Below are 24962 nucleotides of genomic sequence, written 5' to 3' on the forward strand. Positions count from 1 at the left end.
TGCTCCCAATTATCCATTTTGCCTACTGGGTGAATGAAGTTGCTTACAAATGCTGCTTTATCTTTATTTTGCCATTTGAAATAGCTCTTACTACTGCCTATAGTGAAACTTTTATATCTAATGTATTAGCTATGGAACCGCTGTACAAACAAGAGGCATCAACTGAAACCAACTTCCTATCGAGTGGGGTATGAGAGAGAGCATAGCCCTTTTGAAAGGTTGTTCCTGTCACTGCTTGGAACACAATGACCTCTTTATTAGCTGCTTGCCTGAGTACAATGTCGCTTTAATGCTTTTCCAATGACTTGTCATACCAGCAACATAACATTAAAGTGAATGTAAATTTGAATGAATAAGTGCCCGGTTTTTAAAAATACTATTAAAAACAGGCACTTTCATTCATTAAAATTTACTTTGAAGCATTTTTTTTTTTTTAAATACTTACCTTTTTCTTTAGGAAAACCAGACCGGCGCAGCTCCTCTGTACTTAGCACCGCAATTAACGAAACCAGCTTCCTCCAATCATTTTGAGCACCCCAAGGCATCCAGCTTGTGAGGCCACACAACGATTGGAGGAAGCCGGTTTCGTCATTGATATGCTCAGTACTGCCGTAGAAGCAGGCGCAGGATCGCCGGTCTGGTTTTCCTGAAGAAAAAGGTAAGGTTTTTTTGGGGGTTTTTTAAACGCTTCAATGTAAATTTTAATGAATGAAAGTGCCCCTGTTTTTAATAGTATTTTTACTATTCATTCAAATTTACATTCCCTTTAAATGTAATGGAAATTGCATTTAGATTTATTCTAGCAAATGGAAATGAAAATGACTTTGTGAGGGCTTTGTGTGTAGATAAAGAGATAAGCTGATAATGCTTTGTCTTCCTGCAGGCTGGCCAATTTGAATTGGCATGTTCTCAAGAACCATAGTTGTGGTTTCAATGAGTATAACAACTATTTTAAATAGAGTAATGAAGCTAAAGGTGCAACTTCCCATACATGTTATACTCTGTTGAAGGTATAACAAGTCATATGTAACACAAAGAGGAAAACTATTTTAGTACAGTGTCCCTTTAAGTAGATCTTTTAAAAAAGTAACCAAACAATGTAATGCATAAAGTCCATTTAAAGGGCCATAATACCCAAATGTTTAAACACTCGAAAGTGATGCAGCATAGCTGTAAAAAGCTGACTAGAAAATATCACCTGAGCATCTCTATGTAAAAAAGAAAGATATTTTACCTCAAAAGTTCCTCAGTAGCCACCTCCCATTGTAAAGGATTTCTAAGCAGCATATTAGTATGTCTGTCCTGGGACAGCCGAAAGGATGAGCCTCGTGCACTCTCATCTTATTTCACCAATCAGGTAAAGGAAGCTTACTATGAATTCTCATGAGAGTTAAGTCAAATCTCATGAGATCACAGTAAAAGAGTTCATGACCTCAGCAATGCTGATGCTGATTGAGCAGCTGAGTATAACTTTTTACACAGAACTTACTCTGCTGAGCTGAGGAAATTGTGAGGTAAAATATCTTCCTTTTTTACATAGAGATGCTCAGGTGATATTTTCCTGTCAGCTTTTTACAGTTATACTGCATCAGTTTCAAGTGATTTAGCATATGAGTATTATGTCCCTTTAAGCACCAAGCATATTTTTAACTCGCCTGCTATTCTAGCAATTTAGCGCACAGAAAGCAATGCATATTCTCTAAATGGTTTTACATTTAGAATTTAGGAATAAACATTAGTATTTAAAAAATCAGTCTCACTGTAAATCCAATTTTTTTTTAAGCAAACCACCTTTTTCACTTGTAAGTTAGCGGATAACAATAGCACATTATTTCATACACTTGCACTGTACAAAGCATGACTGAGCAGACAGCATGGGACAAGGCCATGCCAGGAATAGAACATGAGCTGACCTCTTTGTCAGGAGCGGCTGTGGTATCATCCTGCTGCTCTGTTATTGAGGAGGTCCGGCTCCTGTTGCCTGTTGGAGCTGTTCTTGGCAGGCCCTGGCAGAAACAGAACATTCATTTAAAAAAAAAAAACAGAAGACAATTTGACTGTGTTTAACAATTTGTCTATATAAAAATGCGTATTTCTGCAGCAGATTATAGTACTGTTTTACAAATAGTTTTATTTTTCAACCAAAATAAATATATTCACTGTTCCTTCCGGGATCTATGTAATGGGGACACCACCCAGTTAATTTTACGGACCACCTGATACAATTTAAGCCAATATTAAGCTGAATATAGATAACATTACATTTCTCAATGTTTGTTGCACAAATTATTATTATTAAATCAATTTATGTTAAATTATACAATTATTTTTTTCTTTGGATAGCTTAAAGGGATAGTAAACACCAAAAATGGTATTGTTTAAAAAACATAATTTATGCTTACCTGATAAATTCCTTTCTTCTGTTGTGTGATCAGTCCACGGGTCATCATTACTTCTGGGATATAACTCCTCCCCAACAGGAAATGCAAGAGGATTCACCCAGCAGAGCTGCATATAGCTCCTCCCCTCTACGTCAGTCCCAGTCATTCGACCAAGAATCAACGAGAAAGGAGTAACCAAGGGTGAAGTGGTGACTGGAGTATAATTTAAAAAATATTTACCTGCCTTAAAACAGGGCGGGCCGTGGACTGATCACACAACAGAAGAAAGGAATTTATCAGGTAAGCATAAATTATGTTTTCTTCTGTTATGTGTGATCAGTCCACGGGTCATCATTACTTCTGGGATACCAATACCAAAGCAAAAGTACACGGATGACGGGAGGGATAGGCAGGCTCATTATACAGAAGGAACCACTGCCTGAAGAACCTTTCTCCCAAAAATAGCCTCCGAAGAAGCAAAAGTGTCAAATTTGTAAAATTTGGAAAAAGTATGAAGCGAAGACCAAGTTGCAGCCTTGCAAATCTGTTCAACAGAGGCCTCATTCTTAAAGGCCCAAGTGGAAGCCACAGCTCTAGTGGAGTGAGCTGTAATTCTTTCAGGAGGCTGCTGTCCAGCAGTCTCATAGGCTAAACGTATTATGCTACGAAGCCAAAAAGAGAGAGAGGTAGCAGAAGCTTTTTGACCTCTCCTCTGTCCAGAATAAACGACAAACAAGGAAGAAGTTTGGCGAAAATCTTTAGTTGCCTGCAAGTAGAACTTGAGGGCACGAACTACATCCAGATTGTGTAGAAGACGTTCCTTCTTTGAAGAAGGATTTGGACACAGGGATGGAACAACAATCTCTTGATTGATGTTCCTGTTAGTGACTACCTTAGGTAAGAACCCAGGTTTAGTACGCAGAACTACCTTGTCTGAGTGAAAAATCAGATAAGGGGAATCACAATGTAAGGCTGATAACTCAGAGACTCTTCGAGCCGAGGAAATAGCCATTAAAAACAGAACTTTCCAAGATAACAATTTTATATCAATGGAATGAAGGGGTTCAAACGGAACACCCTGTAAAACGTTAAGAACTAAGTTTAAACTCCATGGCGGAGCAACAGCCTTAAACACAGGCTTGATCCTAGCTAAAGCCTGACAAAAGGCCTGGACGTCTGGATTTTCTGACAGACGCCTGTGTAACAAGATGGACAGAGCTGAAATCTGTCCCTTTAATGAGCTAGCTGATAAACCCTTTTCTAAACCTTCTTGTAGAAAAGACAATATCCTAGCGATCCTAACCTTACTCCAGGAGTAACCTTTGGATTCGCACCAGTATAGGTATTTCCGCCATATTTTATGGTAAATCCTTCTGGTAACAGGCTTCCTAGCCTGAATCAGGGTATCAATAACCGACTCAGAAAAACCACGTTTTGATAAAATCAAGCGTTCAATTTCCAAGCAGTCAGCTTCAGAGAAGTTAGATTTTGATGTTTGAATGGACCCTGTATCAGAAGGTCCTGTCTTAGAGGTAGAGACCAAGGCGGACAGGATGACATGTCCACTAGATCTGCATACCAAGTCCTGCGTGGCCATGCAGGCGCTATTAGAATTACTGATGCTCTCTCCTGTTTGATTTTGGCAATCAATCGAGGAAGCAGCGGGAAGGGTGGGAACACATAAGCCATCCCGAAGTTCCAAGGTGCTGTCAAAGCATCTATCAGAACTGCTTCCGGATCCCTGGATCTGGACCCGTAGCGAGGAAGTTTGGCGTTCTGGCGAGACGCCATGAGATCTATCTCTGGTTTGCCCCAACGTCGAAGTATTTGGGCAAAGACCTCCGGATGAAGTTCCCACTCCCCCGGATGAAAAGTCTGGCGACTCAAGAAATCCGCCTCCCAGTTCTCCACTCCCGGGATGTGGATTGCTGACAGGTGGCAAGAGTGAGACTCTGCCCAGCGAATTATCTTTGATACTTCCATCATTGCTAGGGAGCTTCTTGTCCCTCCCTGATGGTTGATGTAAGCTACAGTCGTGATGTTGTCCGACTGAAACCTGATGAACCCCCGAGTTGTTAACTGGGGCCAAGCCAGAAGGGCATTGAGAACTGCTCTCAATTCCAGAATGTTTATTGGCAGGAGACTCTCCTCCTGATTCCATAGTCCCTGAGCCTTCAGAGAATTCCAGACAGCGCCCCAACCTAGTAGGCTGGCGTCTGTTGTTACAATTGTCCAGTCTGGCCTGCTGAATGGCATCCCCCTGGACAGGTGTGGCCGATAAAGCCACCATAGAAGAGAATTTCTGGTCTCTTGATTTAGATTCAGAGTAGGGGACAAATCTGAGTAATCCCCATTCCACTGACTTAGCATGCATAATTGCAGCGGTCTGAGGTGTAGGCGTGCAAAAGGTACTATGTCCATTGCCGCTACCATTAAGCCGATCACCTCCATGCATTGAGCTACTGACGGGTGTTGAATGGAATGAAGGACACGGCATGCATTTTGAAGCTTTGTTAACCTGTCTTCTGTCAGGTAAATCTTCATTTCTACAGAATCTATAAGAGTCCCCAAGAATGGAACTCTTGTGAGAGGAAAGAGAGAACTCTTCTTTTCGTTCACTTTCCATCCATGCGACCTTAGAAATGCCAGAACTAACTCTGTATGAGACTTGGCAGTTTGAAAGCTTGAAGCTTGTATTAGAATGTCGTCTAGGTACGGAGCTACCGAAATCCCTCGCGGTCTTAGTACCGCCAGAAGGGCACCCAGAACCTTTGTGAAGATTCTTGGAGCCGTAGCCAATCCGAATGGAAGAGCTACAAACTGGTAGTGCCTGTCTAAGAAGGCAAACCTTAGATACCGGTGATGATCTTTGTGGATCGGAATGTGAAGGTAAGCATCCTTTAAATCCACAGTGGTCATGTACTGACCCTCTTGGATCATGGGTAAAATTGTCCGAATAGTTTCCATTTTGAACGATGGAACTCTGAGGAATTTGTTTAGAATCTTTAAATCTAAGATTGGCCTGAAAGTTCCCTCTTTTTTGGGAACCACAAACAGGTTTGAGTAGAACCCTTGTCCTTGTTCCGACCGCGGAACCGGATGGATCACTCCCATTAATAACAGATCTTGTACGCAGCGTAAGAACGCCTCTGTCTTTGTCATGTCTGTAGGACAGACGAGAAATGTGGAACCTTCCCCTTGGAGGGGAGTCCTTGAATTCTAGAAGATATCCCTGGGATACAATCTCTAAGGCCCAGGGATCGTGTACGTCTCTTGCCCAGGCCTGAGCGAAGAGAGAGAGTCTGCCCCCTACTAGATCCGGTCCCGGATCTGGGGCTACCCCATCATGCTGTCTTGGAGGCAGCTGCAGGCTTCTTAGCCTGTTTACCCTTGTTCCAGCCCTGGTAAAGTTTCCAGGCTGACCTGGGTTGCGAAGCGTTACCTTCTTGCTTTGTAGTAGGAGAGGATGAAGCGAGACCGCTCCTGAAATTCTGAAAGGAACGAAAATTTTGCAAAACAGTGAAAAAATGCAGCAAACTTTTTACAGTATGTACCTAAAGCATTAGTAAGATTGCACCACTAGCAATAAAAACGATTAACCCCTTAATGCCAAAACCGGATTGACAGTAAGCCAAAAAAACGGTTAAAAAACTTTCAGCACCCTGCCACAGCTCTGCTGTGGCCCTACCTGCCCTTAGGAACCAGATTTGTGGGGAAAAAACTTCTTATAGGCCCTCAAACTGCAGCCGGACCCTCCATGTGAAGCAGCCTGAACTTCTAGTCAATCATAACTGCGCATCTGAGGCGCAAAATTAGGCCCCTCCCACCTCACTACGGTGCTTGTGAGGCCTAAAGAAACACTCCCAAGTGTATGAATAATAGCCATGTGGGTAACAACCCCTGAAAAAAAACCAAAGTAACCCTCAAAGTGTCTCAAACAAACAAAATTTTCAATAAAAACCGTTTGCCCTAAAGTAGTGACAACCAGCATAAACTAGCCCTGTTATGTAAGCTTAAAATTCCATACTTAGTTTCTGAATATAGCTTACCCTTCCCTCATGGGGATATTATCAGTCCTTTCTAGCATTATCACAGTCTTGTCTAGAAATAAATGACTGAACATACCTTTTTTGCAGCCTAACCTGCAAACCGTTCCCCCAACTGAAGTTTTCTTGTACTCCTCAGTCCTTTGTGGGAACAGCAGTGGATTTTAGTTACAACATGCTAAAATCATCTTCCTCCCTGCAGAAATCTTCATCTCCTTTCTGCTAGAGAGTAAATAGTACACACCGGCACCATTTAAAATAACAAACTTTTGCTTGTAGAAAATAAAAACTACATTTCTAACACCACATTCACGTTACACTTCCGATTGCTTAGAGCCGGCAAAGAGAATGACTGGGGGGTGGAGCTAGAGGGGGAGCTATATGGACAGCTCTGCTGTGTGCTCTCTTTGCCACTTCCTGTTGGGAAGGAGAATATCCCACAAGTAAAGGATGAATCCGTGGACTCGATACATCTTACAAGAGAAAGATAGATAATACCTTTATTACCCATTCCCCATTTTTGTATAACCAACACGATTATATTATTACACTTTTTACCTCTGTAATTACCTTGAATCTAAGCCTCTGCAAACAGCCCCCTTATCTCAGTTATTTTGACAGACTTGCATTTCAGGCAATTAGTGCTGACTCTTAAATAACTTCACGTGCATGAGCACAAAGTTATCTACTGTATATGAAACACATGAACTAATGCCCTCTAGCTGTGAAAAACTGTCAAATGCATTTATACAAGAGGTGGCCTTCAATGGCTTAGAAATTAGCATATGAGCCTACCTAGGTTTAGCTTTCATCTAAGAATACCAAGAGAACAAAGCAAATTTGATGATAAAAGTAAATTAGAAAGTTGTTTAAAAATGACATACCCTGATGCTCTGAGAGGTCAGTTCCGGAGGAGGAGCCCAGGTGTGTGGTCAGGTGTGATACCTGCTCAGCACAACCTCCATTGCAAGCTGCTGGCGAAATCTTCGCGCCTAAGCCCTTACTTTTTGGGAGGCTTGTTCAGCAAGGATATCGCTGCTGGATCTGACATAGTGCCAGTATATCGCACATAAACTGTAAGCTGCCATAATCACTGTACCTTGCCCCCAGCCTTACCCGTGCAATTCTCACTGCTATAAAGGGAAGGAAAGAGGTGGAAAGAAAAACTATGCTGTATTGCACACGGAAAAGTTTTTTTTGAAGTGGAGCGGAGGATGGACTCTGACTAATTCAGGAGGTTTCATGGTCTGAAGCCTCTACGGGGGTTATCCCTGGCTTACCGATTGAACCCGGCGTGGTCACTTGCCTGCTCTACACCGACACTGTCAAAGTGAGTTAAAGTCAGCCATCTGGCGTTACCTGCAGGTCTCGCTGAGTTGTTGCAGAGGTGGGTGTGCCGGACGGGTCCGCCTGGTCTGTTGTGGCTCCCGTCTCTGTTCAGGTGGATTTGCCTGGTCTCGCGGCTGCTCACGGTCCGTTGTCTCCTCCCACCGGTGCTGCGTGAGGGACACGGACCGATATCCGCTTCTGTCTCACCCTCCTAGGCTCCAGGCTGCCCCCTCTGATGTCCGCTGCTCCCAGCGCTGGTCTCCTTGTGCGCTGTCAGTCTTCCTCGGCAGCTGTGGTCAGGTACACCCCCCTCCCACCGGTGCTGCGTGAGGGGGGACTGTGCTGAAGAGGAGCACCTTGTTCCCGGTCAGGATATCCTGAAGCTAGCAGTGGGTAACGTACTTACTGATTGACAAAGGGGGAAAACATATACAAAAAGGAGGACTTCTCTACCTCTCTTCTCCCTTCCCTCCTTTGCCACGTTTATACTATTAAAAGCTAAGGAGTGGGAATTGTTTTGAGAAAGGGGAAGCAAAGGGGCTAACACGGACAACTTGCATCTGGATATATACAGGCAAGACTTGATAAGGCTCAAGGCTCAAGTTTAAAGTCATCATCCTACCTGGCAGGTGGCTAGGATAATGAATCTGCCTATATAATCTCTTTTTCGTCTGGACTTGACCCAAAAAAAAAAAAAAAGAGAGAGAAAAAGAGAGAGAAGGAAAAACACAAAAAAAAAATTTTTTTCTTTTTTTTTTTTTCCCTTAAATCCAAGTTTGTTTAAGAACTCAAGCTAATGACTTGCATAAATGAGAAATGTAAATATCAAATTTGTGATTTAAACTGTGGAAAATGAGTATAATTATACTAATTTATTAACTCTAGGGAGCTGCTAATTCCTGTTCTACCTTCTACAGATATTCAGATTCTGAATCCTCTGTCTGGATTTTCACCCTCCCTCTTACTAAATTTGTCAAATTACTGTACTCATTTTCTAAGTTTACATGCAGCGATAGGGAATTTTGAAGCTAGTTAAATAACTCAGAATATTGATGAATAAATAAGAAATTATAAGTCTTAAATTCTAGAACTTTGTAATTTCCATATAGTAGAGAATTGGTTAAGGCATCCCTGTCTCTGACTGTGTTTTTTTGTATATTAAGGGGAAAATCTATCGTGGAACTGTTGTTGCTCTGAAGGATAGATTGCCCCCTCATTCTCCATTTCTCAGTTTTTTTTTGAATGGTTAACACAGCTAGACTGGTGTGCTTTGCAACTCTCTGGTGCCTGGAAACCCTTCTCTTGCCTTCTGATTATGTGACTGTGATTGTGTATCATTTAATTTCCTATAGGTAGCAATCTAATGTGCTAGATCTTGTAAAACCATTGTTTGTTTGAGTTTTGCAGCACCTCTGTGGCTTATTCGTACTTTCCTTCTTTGTTTTGTGTTGAAGAGAAATTTTAAAGCCCAAGAGGCAGCCCTCAGGAACTGAGAGTAGCACATGAATATACCTGTGGTTAGTTGGAATTAGGAGGACTAAAAGCATAAATTACAGTCACAATTTTTTTTTTTGTTGTTCCTTGAAAATTCTGTTACAAAATAATCCTATATTAAGTACTAATACAGTGAACTAGAGTTAGAGGTAAATTAGAGGGCATAATATTTTTGGATATATTTCTGATACTGGGCTAAAGGTCCTTAAGAGTGCTCTAATCACTTTCCCACATTCTTACTCACTTCCTTTTCCCCCACTGTTCTTTGATATTTGTTTTCACTTTAAGGGGATTAACCCCTTTCGAATTAGTTAATACCCTATATTTTTATTACAGCACATTCATAGATTTATGGATAAATATATCAACACACAGGTTAAAACGTCCCCGCTAAATATGTCTGCAAGGCAAAGGGATAAAAAATCTAAGGCTTCAACGGAAACCCTGGCCGACATCCACCCCACCACCACTACTTCCCCTCACATAAATGCACCACTTGATTTACAAACACTTGTCTCAAATATATCCGAAGCTTTAACACCTAAATTCGATGCCCTCAAAATTGAAATAAAACAGGATATTTTATCATTAACAACTGAAATTCGCCAATTCTCTAGCAGATTGAGCGAGGCAGAACAAAGAATCTCTGACCTAGAGGATACGATGGGTAGTCATACTGATAAAATAGACTCTCTGAACTCTAAACTTATAAAAACCCAATCTAAAATGGAAGATTTAGAGAATCGTGCGAGACGCAATAATTTTAGGGTTATAGGGGTCCCTGAGGAAAAACAATACGAAGATCTTACTAAATTCTTAACTAAAACATTACCACAATTACTTCAAATTCCACAAACTCACCCACAGATAGTCCTTGAAAGAGCACACAGGTTAGGCTGGCAGCCTCCAGATAAAGAAAACCCCAGACCAAGACCAATTATAGCGAAAACACTTAATTATCAGGATAAAGTTTTATTATTACAGTTCTATAAAAAAAACCAACCTATCCTCTTAGGGGAGACTAAAATAATGCTCTTTCAGGATTTTTCAGCTGAAACATCAGCCAAAAGAAGGGAGTTGGCTCCAGTTTGCACTAGATTATTAAACCAAGGGTATCGAGCCACTATTATCTACCCAGCCAGACTGAAAATCATAATAGAGAACCGGACACATTTCTTTGATTCAGCCAGAGAGGCAGAAAAATTTATAAATCAATCCACTGCCCCAAATCTAGGGTTAAGACCACAGGCAACGACCCTTTCCTAAGTACACTTAGTTAAATCCGAGTTAAGTCTCCTTTTTTCTTTCTGTATTATGGCAGCTTATCATAAAGTTGGAAAACGAGGCCCTCGGTGGTCCTCGGTTGTGTTTCTGTGTTTATGGGATGTTTGTTTTTTTTTTTGTTTTTTTTTTCTTCTCTCCTCCTTTCATTTCTTTCTTCTTTTCCTGTGATAAATTAGATGGCCAGCATAATAAATAAACTTAAATTTGCCTCCTGGAATATTGGGGGTATTACCTCCCCGATTAAACGTAAAACATTAATATCATATTTAAGAAAAATTCACACTGATATTGCTTTTATACAGGAAACCCACCTAAAGACAGAAGAAATTCTAAAACTCAAATGCTCATGGGTTAAGGAAGTTTTATTTTCACCTAGTAAACAGAGAAGGGGAGGAGTTGCAATTATTTTGGGGAAAAAGTTAAACTACCAAATTCTGCATATAAAAAATGACACGGAGGGAAGATTTATTTTGGTAAAAATTAAGATTGACAATGTAATGTACACATTATGTAACATCTATGCCCCTAATGTGATTAATTGGTCCTTCTGGGAAACACTGCAGGCAGATATTATGACTTATAAAGAGGGTTACCTGATAGTTGGAGGGGACTTTAATATGGCACCCCAATACCCCTTAGATAGATTAAGACAACAACCACTGAGCCCCAGAACTAAAAGAGATAAAATCGAATCAAAATTGTTTAATAGACTATTTCAAAATCTTGGGGTTAGGGATATATGGAGGTTACAAAATCCGGATTTAAGGGACTACACATGCCTTTCCAAGGCGCATAAATCACTTTCAAGGATAGATCTTTTTCTTTTAGATGAAGAATTATGTAAAACGAGAGTAATAGCAGGAATTCTTCCTATTTGCATCTCTGATCATGCCCCTATTTTTTTGGAGTTCCAAGCTAGCGATCCCACTACTAGATATAATCGATTTCATTTCCCATCATATTTAGCCATGGACCTTAAATTTAAGAATTGGGTAAATCTTAAGTTAGAAGAATATATCTCTTTCAACCAGGACTATATCAATCGTCCTACCATTTTTTGGGAAACAGCAAAAGCTGTGATTAGAGGCGAGATTTTGGCATATTGTATTAGGAGGACAAAGAAATTTAAATTCAGGGAAAAGGAAATTGTAAAAGCAGTATCTAATACATATAATTCTTATCTCCTACAAAAAACACCCAGAACCTGGGAACGATACACGCAGGCGCTAAAAGATAGAGATACTTTTCTTCTCTATAAAACATCTCAAAAGGATCTAAGATTTCAAGCTAAACTTTACAGATATGGTAGTAAATCGGGCAAACTCTTAGCAAGGTTAGTTAAAAAAGATAAAGAGGTTTCCCTAATTGATTCCCTATCTGAAGATGGTAAATTGATAACAAAAACAGAAGATATATCACAGATACTCTTATCTTACTATAAAGATTTATACTCTTTGAAAAATTCAAATATATCTGCCTGTGAAGATTTTTGGAGTAAGATTGTATCTCCATCACTATCACCTGATCAGATGGAAAATCTGAATCTCCCGATTACTGAATTGGAAATATCAAGAGCAATACAAAATCTATCCTTGAATAAAGCTCCAGGCCCGGACGCCCTCCCCAACGAATTTTATAAAATCGCAACGTTAACAATTTTGCCACACCTAACTTCACTATATAATGACATATATATAAAGGGTAACTCTCCTTCTCCTAACTTTGCCGCCTCTTGTACCACTCTGATTCTTAAGCAAGGCAAGGACCCAAAGAGGAAGGAATCATATAGACCTATAGCCTTGCTTAACTCAGATTACAAGATTCTTACTACTATTTTGGCCTTGAGGCTACAAACAATTCTTCCTGGTGTTATTCATAATGACCAAGCGGGCTTTATGTCCAAGCGTAATTCTTCAGCCAAGATAAGAGAGCTGTTTCTTACTATTGATTTCTTCAGAACTAGGGAGGGGTTGGGGACTGGAGGGTACGGGGTCACCCCTGATTTAGCAGTTATAGCAATAGATGCCGAGAAGGCTTTTGATTCGATACATCATGATCACTTAATTAATTCTCTGCAACATTTCGGCTTCCATGGCAAATTCCTCAATTTTGTTAAAAATCTATATAACGTAGCTTCTACAAAGATGTTAATTAATGGCTTGACTACTCCAGATATTTTTCTTAAAAGAGGAACTCGACAGGGGTGTCCACTCTCTCCACTCCTCTTTAACGTCTCTATTGAACCCTTGGCCATATGCATCAGGAAGCAGCTGGAGGGGATTAAGATCGGTTCAGAAGAGCTGAAAATAGCTCTATACGCCGATGATATTCTTATCTACATGTCTAATAGTGTTAATAATATTCCCAAACTCCTATCTATTATTGAACAATTCGGCTCATTCTCCGGGTACAAAGTGAATACCACAAAATCGGAACTCATGTGGATCAAACCCCCTAAGGAACCTATGTTAAGCTTACCTTTCAAGATAGTCTCCAGAGCTTTTAAATATCTAGGGATAATGATTTCACCTATCCCAGAAAAATGGTATAGCCTCAACATTACCCCAGTACTCAATAGAGTTATGAAGATTCTCAAAAATTGGCAGAATCTCCCCCTTTCTTTGTCAGGCCGTATAGCCCTATATAAAATGATTTGTCTACCCAAAATTTTATATGTAATACAAAATACTTCATTGATCATAAGGGGAAGAGACTTAACAATATTCAACACTACCTTGAGAAAATTTCTGTGGCAAAATAAAAAACCCAGAATTTCTTTACTTAAACTCTCTCTCCCAAGAGAACTCGCGGGTCTGGCTCTACCAGACCTAAAACTCTATAACTATGCCTTTTTATTACGTTTAATTATGGATTGGATATATGAGAGAAACTATGTCACTAATAATAACTTAGAAAGAAATGTAACACATCCATACCTTCCTTTAGCAATTATTCATTGTAATGCTGTTCAATTATCAAAGGAGGTGAAAAAGATGAGAACAATTTATAGTCCCCTTCAAGCGTGGTGGAAAGTGTGTAAACTCCTAGGCGTTGAATATAGGGTCTCTAAATTTATGCCATTATCAGGCAACCCTCAATTCCAGGCGGGAATTCTATTTTCACCTTTTCAGAGGTGGCACAGGGTAGGTTTAAGTAAGGTCTCTCAGTTATTAGATTTTGAAAGGTCATGCATAAAAACCTTTGGCTCATTAAGATCGGAATATAATATTCCCCAAAAAGATTTCTTCGCGTACTTACAAGCAAGACATTATGTATCTAATTTAATAAGTTCTTATGGATGGAATTGGTCCCAGGGGCCCATAGAGAAATGGCTCATCTTAGCTAATTCTGGTATTATTTCAATCTCAACTAGTTATATAGATTTGAGTTCTATAAGAGGGGTTTCTAATCTGGAAAAGATCTCCACTAACTGGGCTGCAGCTCTAAGGCAAAGCTATATAGAGACTAGCTGTATCCAATTCTCAATTGCGGAAACAAAGCGAGTTACCCTTTCCTCCACATGGAGAGAATCCCATATTAAATTACTACTAATTACTTTTTTCACTCCAGAAAAGGGAGCGCGGTTTGGTAACTCTAAATTTAGTTCTTGCCCTAAATGCTCTCTCCCCTCTGCTTCTCTCACACATATGTTTTGGGAATGCCCAAAGATGCAACAATTCTGGTTTAAATTACAATATTGGCTTAATACTATTTTAGGAACCTCCTCTATGAGATTAGAGGTATCTCACATTATATTTCTATGGAAGGACTCAGGAGCTCAGACAGGTAATACTAAAATAGTCAATATGGCTATATTAGCAGCCAGATATCTAATCCTCAGAAAGTGGAAGGGGGGGACTGCCCCCAGTATTCCGGAGGTCAAAAATTGTCTAAAAAAACAATGTATCCTTGAGCAAATGGATACTAATTTAAATAAGGAATGTGAGGTTATTTTATTTTTTAAGAAATGGTCATCCTTTATTAAATCTTTTTCTTCAAGTGAAATTGACCTCCTAATTCATCCATTCAGAAACTCAGAAATGGTGTTGCTGGGCATCTGGTAATTCACTTACTTTCCTTCTCTGCTTATTTTTTCCCCTCCTTTTTCTTTTCCTTTTCGTTCCCCCCCCCCCCCTTTTTTTTTTCTTTTTTTTTTGTTTTGTTTTGTTTTGTTTTCTGCATGTGTATTTGTGTGGTAGTCTTGTCTGTGTGTCTGTCAGTTTGTTGATTGTTGTTTGTTGGTGGGCTCACTCCAACTAAGGACGAGGGTTTTCGATAGAATAACAAGACATAAGTTCTGGATAATTCTTAATTGGAGGTATTTTAAGTTATAGAGGGAAAATAAAATTTTCTCCAACAGGTGAGCATTTAGTTGAGTGGAATATACAATGAAATTCAGTGATAGGTAGGTTAGTCTAATTCAAGGTACATTTCTCTTCTTTTTGTCCCTTTTTCTTTTTTTTTCTTACTTTGAATTACCTTGTAAGCATCAAGTAATGTACGGTTTTAAGTTCACTAAGCTGCATCTGTTTTTGTTATGTTGTATGCTCCTCGGTGTTAACAGTTGATTATATGAATTTGTATAACCTGTTGGATACTAAATAAAGACTTAAAAAAAAAAAAAAAAAAAAAAAAAAATGACATACCCTGACTAAATCATGAAAGTTTAATTTGGACTTTACTATCTCTTTAACTAACATTTATAAATAACAGAAAATTTTATAGTATCGCTAAGTACCACACTGTCCCCACAAGACTATTTCTTAATGTCACCTGGCTGGCAAAATTGTCTGTGAAGAGCACTGACATTAATACACACAGTAAATAATATAAATACATTTATACACATAATAGGGTTGGCAAAATTCTTCTACCAATAAGGAAACGGTAATGACATCAATCCAGAGATGATATAATACAAACCAAACATCTTACATTATACAGTAATACTGAACAGGGGTCACAAACCCAGTAAAGATTTTAGCAAATCAGTCTCAGCTTGCTGACTTTGGCAAATGCAGGGAGCTTCAAAAAAGTCTGGCTTATGTTACATATATCTATTTATACATTATAAATATATACATTTATTCCGTGGCTGGCTACTTAGTTGTAATAAAACAGGCTGACAAATTAATGTACATCTGCTAGCTATCCAATATTCATATATTTCTACATTAACTAATTACTTCTTCATGTAGAGAAAATAATTTATTTTATATTTAAGGCACCTAGTTAAAGATACATTATATTATAATTATTTTCTCCCCTTTTGCCTCTTAATATGCTCCTAATAGGCCATTTTAACTGTTGAAGTGTATTAATTTAGCTACAAATAGCTAATTTGCCTTGATTTTATCATTTGAAATAGATGCTTTCGCCTGCTGAAATCAGCACTTATACTGAAAATGTCTGTACTAAAGTATTGTCTATAAAAAAAAAGCTATGTAAACAAGAGGCAGCAGAAGAAATGAATCTCTCCTGGGAGGTGGGGGAAGAGGGAGAGTCTTGTCTATTTTAAAGGTTTTCAAGCAGCAGCTTTGAACACAACACATTTCTCTTAGATGCTTGGCTGATTACATTGCCCCTTTAAGCAGGAACCTTATATATTATCCTATATAATAAAAGGCCAAATGTGTTTGTCCGAAGTTGTCATGCGCAATAGAGACTGCGTGCGAGAACAAACACACCTGGCCTTCCAACTGACCTGGCGTTGTGTGGTGGAGTGGGCGTGACCTGGCGGGTGCGGAGTGGGCAGAGAGAGACAGCAAAAAAGAGAGGGGGAGAGAGACAGCAAAAGAGAGAGACAGCAAAAGAGGGGGGAGAGAGAGAGCAAGAGAGAGAGAGAGAGAGAGAGAGAGAGCAAAAGAGAGGGGGGAGAGCAAAAGAGAGGGGGGGAGAGAGAGAGTAAAAGAGAGGGGGAGAGAGAGTAAAAGAGAGGGGGGAAGAGAGAGAGAGAGAGAATGTAAAAGAGAGGGGAGAGAGAGAGAACAAAAGAGAGGGGAGAAAGAGAGAGCAAGAGAGAGGGGAGAAAGAGAGAGCAAGAGAGAGGGGAGAAAGAGAGAGCAAGAGAGAGGGGGGATATAGAGAGAGCAAGGGGTGGGACCACTGTACTGCAAAAAATGGCCCGTGTACACAGGCTTTAGGACTAGTTTCTAAATAATCACCTTCCCTACTCTGCTGAACGGATATATAATCTAGTATACTGATCAAGCAATCACTGTGTAGATTAGACTGTTTTAAAGCCAAAGTCCTTAAAAAGTGCAATGCTAGAACATTTTATTATTGAACTATTGTTTAAACAGAACTATGTGCTTAATACTGCAGGGGATTCAAACATACAGTAAAAAACAGCTCAGGATTGTTAACGGACTGGGGTACCTGATCGTAAAAGTACAGGAAACCCTAATTTTTTCTTTCATGATTCAGACAGAGCATGCAATTTAAAACAACTTTCTAATTTACTCCTATTACCAAATTGTATTTGTTTTCTTGGTATCTTTTGTTGAAAAGCAGGGACATAAGCTCAGGAGCATGTATGTTTCTGGATCACTATTTGGCAGCAGTTTTGCAAGAATGTGATCCAATTGCAGGAGCCCTAGAGGGTAGCAGTATTTCTTGCTATGTAGTGCTCCAGACAACTTGCTAGGTATCTCTTCAACAAAGAATACTATGGGAACAAAGCAAATTCGTTAATAGAAGTAAAGTGGAAACGTACAATACCTTTCCGGAGCTCTCTTTGAGCAATAGTGCACATTAGAGCATTATAGCACTACTGCTTGCATATAATTATTTGTTTACGCTTTGCAAACAGTTTAAACACACAGTAAACGTCAGCTGCAAAGAAGCTAACCACATTGGGTGTTGCCAATGACGAGAGCCATATGTGTGCAGCCACCAATGACCAGCGAGCACCTAGGAGTACTTTGCTGTTCCTAAGCTTATCTAGGTATGCTTTTCTACAATGGACACCAAAAGAACAAAGTAAATTTGACAACAGAAGTAAATTGAAAAGGGATTAAAATTGCTTTCTTGCTCTGTACCTTTACAAACTAATGCCAGCTGGCTACAAGTGAGCAAAACAACTGGAGACATATTTATCAATATAATTTATTCATGCTAAAGATCCACTAAATACAGAAATGCACAAAAAACAACAAGGCAATAGCACTTGCTCTGAATTTTAAATAAGCGGTAGATTTTTTTCTCACAAATTTCAAAATGGTGCCAGTCTCTGGATATTAAACAAGGTGGTTTTACATAAGGCCAAAGGTGACTGTGTAGGGCCCGATTCAGCTAACTCCATGATGTAAAACTCAAAATTAAAAAGGGACATGAAACACAAATATTTTCCTGTACAATTTTGAACAATTTTCCAATTTACTTCTATTATCTAATTTGCTTAATTCTCTTCGTATATATTGTGGAAAATCATATCTAGGTTAGCTCAGGAGCTGGGAGCTAGCTGCCTCTTTTCATTGGCTTACCAATGTGTTCAGCTAGCTCCCAGTAGTACGTTGCTGCTCCTTTAACAAAGGATACTAAGAGAATGAAACAAAATTGATAATAGCAGTAGATTGTAAAGTTGCTCAAAAATATCATGAAAGAAACAATTTGGGTTTCATGCAAAGTAACAAATTCATATGCAATATACTTTCATTATTTTGTAGCCTCCTTTCCTATTAAAATTGTGATTTTTACATTTTCCCTTAGACACTGAAGTGCATAAGTCATACTAGCATGCTACAATTTACCTTACCCTGCAAAATGCTACACATTGATTTCTGAGATCAGTACCCTTTTGATGTAAATGATCAAAGCAGAAGGAATGTGCTCAAGAGGCTTTTTAAAGAGTATTTTCCTGTAGTGCTCTAAATCACATTTTGCTAATAGAATGACAACTTCTAAAACATCTTTTGCAGTGCTTAATTGCTGATAAACCGTATGAAAACAAAAAAAGACTAAAACGCATACAGATCATGCATATTCTATATGAATGTACTTTTATTTTCATGCCCCCAGCATTGCACATCTTTGACAGTACAAATACTGAGTGAGTCGATGAATTTTAAAACAAAGGCATCAATTCTGAACACAGGAGCTATGGAATCTATACCCTGAAGTACTTCAGTTTAATTCACACTGGGGAAGACGGACAGACGTTTGACAAAGATTAAGTAGGTGCATTTGCAAGATTAGTTGTGTGCAGAGGTAAGTACTAAACTCAAGGTGACTTCAGATCAGTCTTAAGGGATGTAAAAGAAGGTGCTTATCAGGTATACAAAGGCAGCATATTCCAGAGAAGTGTGGAAGATGAAAATATTTTAATATTGTTGCTCGATATCTAAATTGGGCTTATTGTAATATAGGTTTCTATAACAATGTAGACTAAGGGACATGAAAGGTCCATTGTTCAGATAGAGCAGGTCATTTTAAGACACGTTTAAATTCACAGCTATAATAAGATTTACTTTAATCTCTTGGTATCCTATGTTGAAAAGCATATGTATAGAGGCAATGCACTACTGGGAGCTAGCTGGTAATTGGTAGCCATGTAATATACTGTATATGCCTGTCATTGGCTCACCAGATATCTTCTTGCTAGCTCCCAGTAGTGCATTGGTACTCTGGAGCTGACTAATACTGTGTGTTTAATCCTTTCCAAGCAATAATGACAAAATTATCAATCATATTAGAATGTTTACTGTTTTGCACTTTTAAGCCATATAAAATACAACATTTCTGTAAACCAATCTCCTCTTAAAATGTTTAACTAAATAAGTTTATTTGCACAGTATAGAAAACGAACTCTTTCACCTATTGTATTACTGTGTTTCTCTTTCTTTGTCAATTTTCTTCCTATCTCATCCTCCCTTTCCATTCTCATCCTTCTCCCTGTAGCTACCTCATCTTATCCATGATACCTTTATGAATCCTTATCTCTTTCTCTTTAAATTCTAAAGTCACTTTCTCCCACATAGGAATGATCCCCCCCAATTAAAAGCAACATTGAAAGGGATTTATTTATAGAATGGATGTAAAGGAAATATGATTCTAGAAAAAAACATCTGTTTAAACGTATAAGGACCAGTAAATATAGTAGATTTGCATAATCAACAAATGCATGATAAAAAGGCAATGCAATAGCACTTAAAGGGACAGTCAACTAAAAAAAAATGTTATTGTTTAAAAAGATAAATCCTCCCTTTATTACCCATTCCTCAGTTTTGCACAGAAAACATGGTTATATTAATACAGTTTTTACCTCTGTGATTACCTTGCTTATAAGCATCTTCTGACTGCCCCCTGATCACATGACTTTATCTAGTGCTTTGCATTTAAAGGGACACTAAACCCAAATTTTTTCCGTTCATGATTCAGATAGAGCATGCCATTTTAAGCAACTTTCTAATTTACTCCTATTATTAATTTTTCTTTTTTAGTTCTCTTGCTATCTTTATTTAAAAGCAGGAATGTGATGCATAGAAGCCGGCCTATTTTTGGTTGAGAACCTGGGTTATGCTTGCTTATTGGTGGGTAAATGTAAGCCTCCAATAAGGAAGTGCTATCCATGGTGCTGAACCTAAAATGGGCTAGCTGCTAAGTTTTACATTCCTGCTTTTAAAGTAAAGATAGCAAGAAAACAAAGAAAAATTGATAATAGGAGTAAATTAGAAAGTTGCTTAAAATGTCATGCTCTATCTGAATCATGAAAGAAAAAAATTGGGTTCAGTGTCCCTTTAAGCCAATTAGTGCTGTGTTGTTAGAATCCACGGGCGTCAGCACAATGTTATCTATATGGCTCACATGAACTAGCTTCCCCTGATGTGAACAGCAAATACAAAAGCATGTGATCATGGGGCTGTCTTTAGGTACTTAGAAACAGACAGAAATTTAGAGGTTTAAAAGGTTATAAAGTATATTAATATAACCATGTTAGTTGTGTAAATCTGGGGAATGAGTAGTAAAGGCGTTTTCTATCTTTTTAACCCCTTAACGACCAAGGACGTGTCAGGAAAGTCCTACAAAATGTGTCAGTTAAGGACCAAGGAATCGTGATCGCTTCCAGTCGCTTTCAAGGTATTGCAGTGATGCCTCGATATTAAGGCATCATTGCAATTTTTTTACCCAAGTACCCAGTACCCAAGATGGCGGCATATAGGTAGAGGGGGAGGGTTAGAGAGCTGTTTGGGGGGTCAGAGAGGTTAGGGGCTAAGGGGGGGAACCAACTCTCAGGTCTCAGATCGCCGGGGTACCACTTCATAATAATAATCATTATGTTACACTTATCACTGGAATTGAGTATTTCACATTCAAGGCCATGGAGAGCAAGAATTAGACAGGCACACACGATGGAATCTAAGTCTGCTCTAATTTATTCTTAGCAGGGCTGGGCAGAATAAATAAAAATGCCTTTTAATTTTAGTACTGACAGACTTTCTGCCAGTACTTAAAGGGACATAATACTCATATGCTAAATCACTTAAAACTGATGCAGTACAACTGTAAAAAGCTGACAGGAAAATATCACCTGAGCATCTCTATGTAAAAAAGGAAGATATTTTACCTCACAATTTCCTCAGCTCACCAGAGTAAGTTCTGTGTAAAAAGTTATACTCAGCTGCAGGTAAAAATAAATAAAAATAAATAATAAATAAATAAATAAAAAATAAATGAAGAAACGAACAGCAGCCAATCAGTATCAACAGTGCTGAGGTCATGAACTCTTTTACTGTGATCTCTTGAGATTTCATAGTAAACTCCCTTAAACTAAATAGGGAAATAACATGAGTAAAATATATCTTTCTTTTTTACATAGAGATGTTCAGGTGATATTTTCTAGTCAGCTTTTTGCAGCTATGCTGCATCACTTTCAAGTGTTTCAACATTTGGGTATCATGGCCCTTTAAGATGGCGGTGACAATTGTGAGTTGGGGGAGGGAAGAGAGCTGTTTGAGAGGGATCAGGGGGTGGGATGTGTCAAGCTGATCTCTACACTAAAGTTAAAATTAACCCTACAAGCTACCTAATTAACCCCTTCACTGCTGGGTATAATACAAGTGTGGTGTGCAGAGGCATTTAGTGGCCTTCTAATTACCAAAAAGCAACTTCAAAGCAATATTTGTCTGCTATTTCTGAACAAAGGGGATCCCGGAGAAGCATTTACAACCATTTGTACCATAATTGCACAAGTTGTTTGTAAATAATTTCAGTGAGAAACCTTAAGTTTGTGAAAAAATTAAAGATGTTTCTTATTTGATCACATTTGGCGGTGAAATGGTAGCATGAAATATACCAAAATGGGCCTAGATCAATACTTTGGGTTGTCTACTAAAAAAAAATATATATCCATGTCAAGAGATATTCAGGGATTCCTGACAGATATCAGGGTTCCAATGTAACTAGCGCTAATTTTGAAAAAAAAAAAAGGTTTGGAAATAGCAAAGTGCTACTTGTATTTATTGCCCTATAACTTGCAAAAAAAGCAAAGAACATGTAAACATTGGGTATTTCTAAACTCAGGACAAAATTTAGAAACTATTTAGCACGGGTGTTTTTTGGTGGTTGTAGATGTGTAACAGATTTTCAGGGTCAAAGTTAGAAAAAGTGTGTTTTTTCAATTTTTTCTTCATATATTTTTTTTTTTTTTTTTTGTAAATTATATGATATGATGAAAATAATGGTATTTACAAAGTCCATTTAATGGCGAGAAAAACAGTATATAATATGTGTGGGTACAGTACTTAAGTAAGAGGAAAATTACAGCTAAACACAAACACCACAGAAATGTAAAAATAGCCATGGTCCCTAACGGTAAGAAAATTGAAAAATGGCCTGGTCAGTAAGGGGTTAAACGATAACAATTTTTGCGTTGACTTTCCCTTTAAAGGGACACTGAACAAAATGTTTTTCTTTCGTGATTCAGATAGAGCATGAAATGTTAAGCAACTTTCTAATTTACTCCTATTATCAAATTTTCTTCATTCTCTTGGTATCTTTATTTGAAATGCAAGAATGTAAGTTTAGATGCCAGCCCATTTTTGGTGAACAACCTGGGTTGTTCTTGCTGATTGGCGGATAAATTCATCCACCAACAAAAAAAACTTAGATGCCTTCTTTTTCAAATAAAGATGGCAAGAGAACGAAGAAAATTGATAATAGTAGTAAATTAGAAAGTTGCTTAAAATTGCATGCTCTATCTGTATCACAAAATTAAAAATTTGGGTTCAGTGTCCCTTTAAGGGACAGTCTTTTCCAACATGTTTATTGTTTAAAATGATAGACAATTCCTTTATTACCCATTCTTCACAGTTTTGTATAACCAACACGGTTATATTAGTATGCTTTTTATTTTGCCGATTACCTTTTATCTAAACCTCTGCAGACTGCCCCCTTATCTCTGTGCTATTTACAGACTTGCATTTTAGCAATTTAGTGCTGGTTCCTGCACAACTCCATGGGAGTGAGCATGTTATCTATATGGAATACATGAATTAGCAGTGTCTTGCTGTGAAAAGCTAATAAAAATGCATGAGATAAGAGACGGCCTGAGATAAGAGAGTGTCCCTTTAATACTGCAGTAAAGCTGTTCATTGGTTGAAATAAACATATCTCCACTATGCACGTGGACATAGGGAACTTTTCATGCATGAGCACAGAAAATCTATTAAATATACAAATTATATATATATATAACATAATACAGATGACTATTATCATCATCAATTATTAAACATTGCTCAATTTTCAGAGCTAAATAACATGAAAAGGAGAAAAATAATGAAAATATATTGCAAAGTTGTTTCATTAATCATGACAAAATCTCAAGGGGTTTACAGCCCCTTTAAATGAAACAAGACCATGCGGGTGATGGATTGTCTCTCACCCAGTACATGTCTCTGTTGAGTCTAGCTGTATGCAATACTCATGAATGTACAGTTTGAAATGAGGATGATAAGCTGTACTAATTAATGATTAGTGAACAATTAAACAGCCTTTGTGCATTGTAAACAGATTCTCCACAAAACACCTGTACGTCTTACTATCATCAACAACAAACCCAATTGGCTAATTTAAAACATCCATATTTATTAAAGTCTTCTTAAAAGCATCATAAATAAGAGAGGAGGGTAGAAAGCACGCATCTCACGCGTTTCGGCATTAGCTTATTATAGCACAACAAATGACACAGGATGCTGCTCTTATCACTGACGAATAAGAACAGTTTCCCAAGTAGTTTAGCAATAAAAGGGACACTGTGACTAATAGAGAGAAGAACAAAGCAGGATGTATATCTCCAGATATGTAAATATGAAAGAGACAATCTACTAAAAACTGAAATGTACATCAATGATTTTCAGTTTTAAAAACACAAGCAACTGGGAAATACACTAGAATGAACAAAAATCATTTTAATAAAAGCTATCACTGTGCACAAGGTTAACAGAGCATATGTAAGATGTCACTCTTGTTCAGAGGGCTGGCAGTGATACATAATTCTGGCCAAGAACGCATGGGGCATACTGACATACTGTGTATGCTTTATGCACAGTAAACATACAAGGAATGATTGTTTAAAGGGAAACTGAACCAAAAAAAATTATTTCGCGATTCAGATAGAGTATGCAATTTTAAGTAACTTTCTAATTTACTCCTATTAAATGTTCTTCATTCTCTTGGTATCTTTATTTGAAATGCAAGAATGTAAGTTTAGATGCCGGGACATTTGTGGTGAACAACCTGGATTGTTCTTGCCGATTGGTGGATAAATTCACCCACCAATAAACAAGGGCTGTCCAGGCCCTGAACTAAAAAAAATTGCTTAAATGCCTTCTTTTTCAAATAAAGATAGCAAAAGAACGAAGAAAATTGATAATAGGAGTAAATTAGAAAGTTGCTTAAAATTGCATGCTCTATTTGAATCACAAAAGAAAAAAAATTTGGGTTCAGTGTCCCTTTAAGGTGACATTACATTATTGTGGGTATTTAAGAGACATGAAAGTCTAACTTAAACTTTCATGATTAAGATAGAAAATGTAATTGTGAAAACACTTTTTCACTCCATTATCAAATTGACTGTTTTCTTGGTATCCTTTTTTTTCCTTTTATATTTTAGGAAAATTCAAACCATTACAATTAAAAAAAAAAAAAAAGTGCAACAGTATAAAGAGTAATAAACATTCTAAGATATTGAAAATATGACAAAAATATTACAAAACAATATTTAAAGTGAATAGCTAAAATAAAAAAATGTGGTTTGTCTACTAGCCAATGTTTTAAAATACACATTATTGCCATTATAACTACAATGGCTAGGAAATAGCTACAATGTTTTAGTTATCCTTTAGTCTCAGAAAGGGGATATCAATTATGTAAATTTTATCTTAAATAACTGTTTATGCCAGTATTTTATTTTGCCCCAGAACGGTTT

At 38.0% G+C, this 24962-nt stretch overlaps 2 protein-coding genes across 4 annotated transcripts in view; one reads left to right on the plus strand and one right to left on the minus strand.

The window, feature by feature from the left end:
- The window catches only part of GOLGA4 (golgin A4), a 319091-nt gene that overhangs the window by 287798 nt on the left and 6331 nt on the right, over positions 1 to 24962 (minus strand). For all 3 annotated transcript variants that reach the window (XM_053714445.1, XM_053714446.1, XM_053714444.1), the window contains exon 3: positions 1914 to 2006. In XM_053714445.1, coding sequence (XP_053570420.1) covers positions 1914 to 2006 — 93 coding nt within the window. The remainder of the gene's footprint in view (positions 1 to 1913; positions 2007 to 24962) is intronic.
- LRRFIP2 (LRR binding FLII interacting protein 2) overlaps positions 18725 to 24962 on the plus strand; it is a 658447-nt gene continuing 652209 nt past the window's right edge. The window contains exon 1 of the mRNA XM_053714454.1: positions 18725 to 18742. The gene's annotated coding sequence lies outside the window, so the exon portion shown is untranslated. The remainder of the gene's footprint in view (positions 18743 to 24962) is intronic.

This window comes from Bombina bombina, chromosome 5 (assembly GCF_027579735.1).
Source record: "Bombina bombina isolate aBomBom1 chromosome 5, aBomBom1.pri, whole genome shotgun sequence".
NCBI classification, from domain to species: domain Eukaryota; kingdom Metazoa; phylum Chordata; class Amphibia; order Anura; family Bombinatoridae; genus Bombina; species Bombina bombina.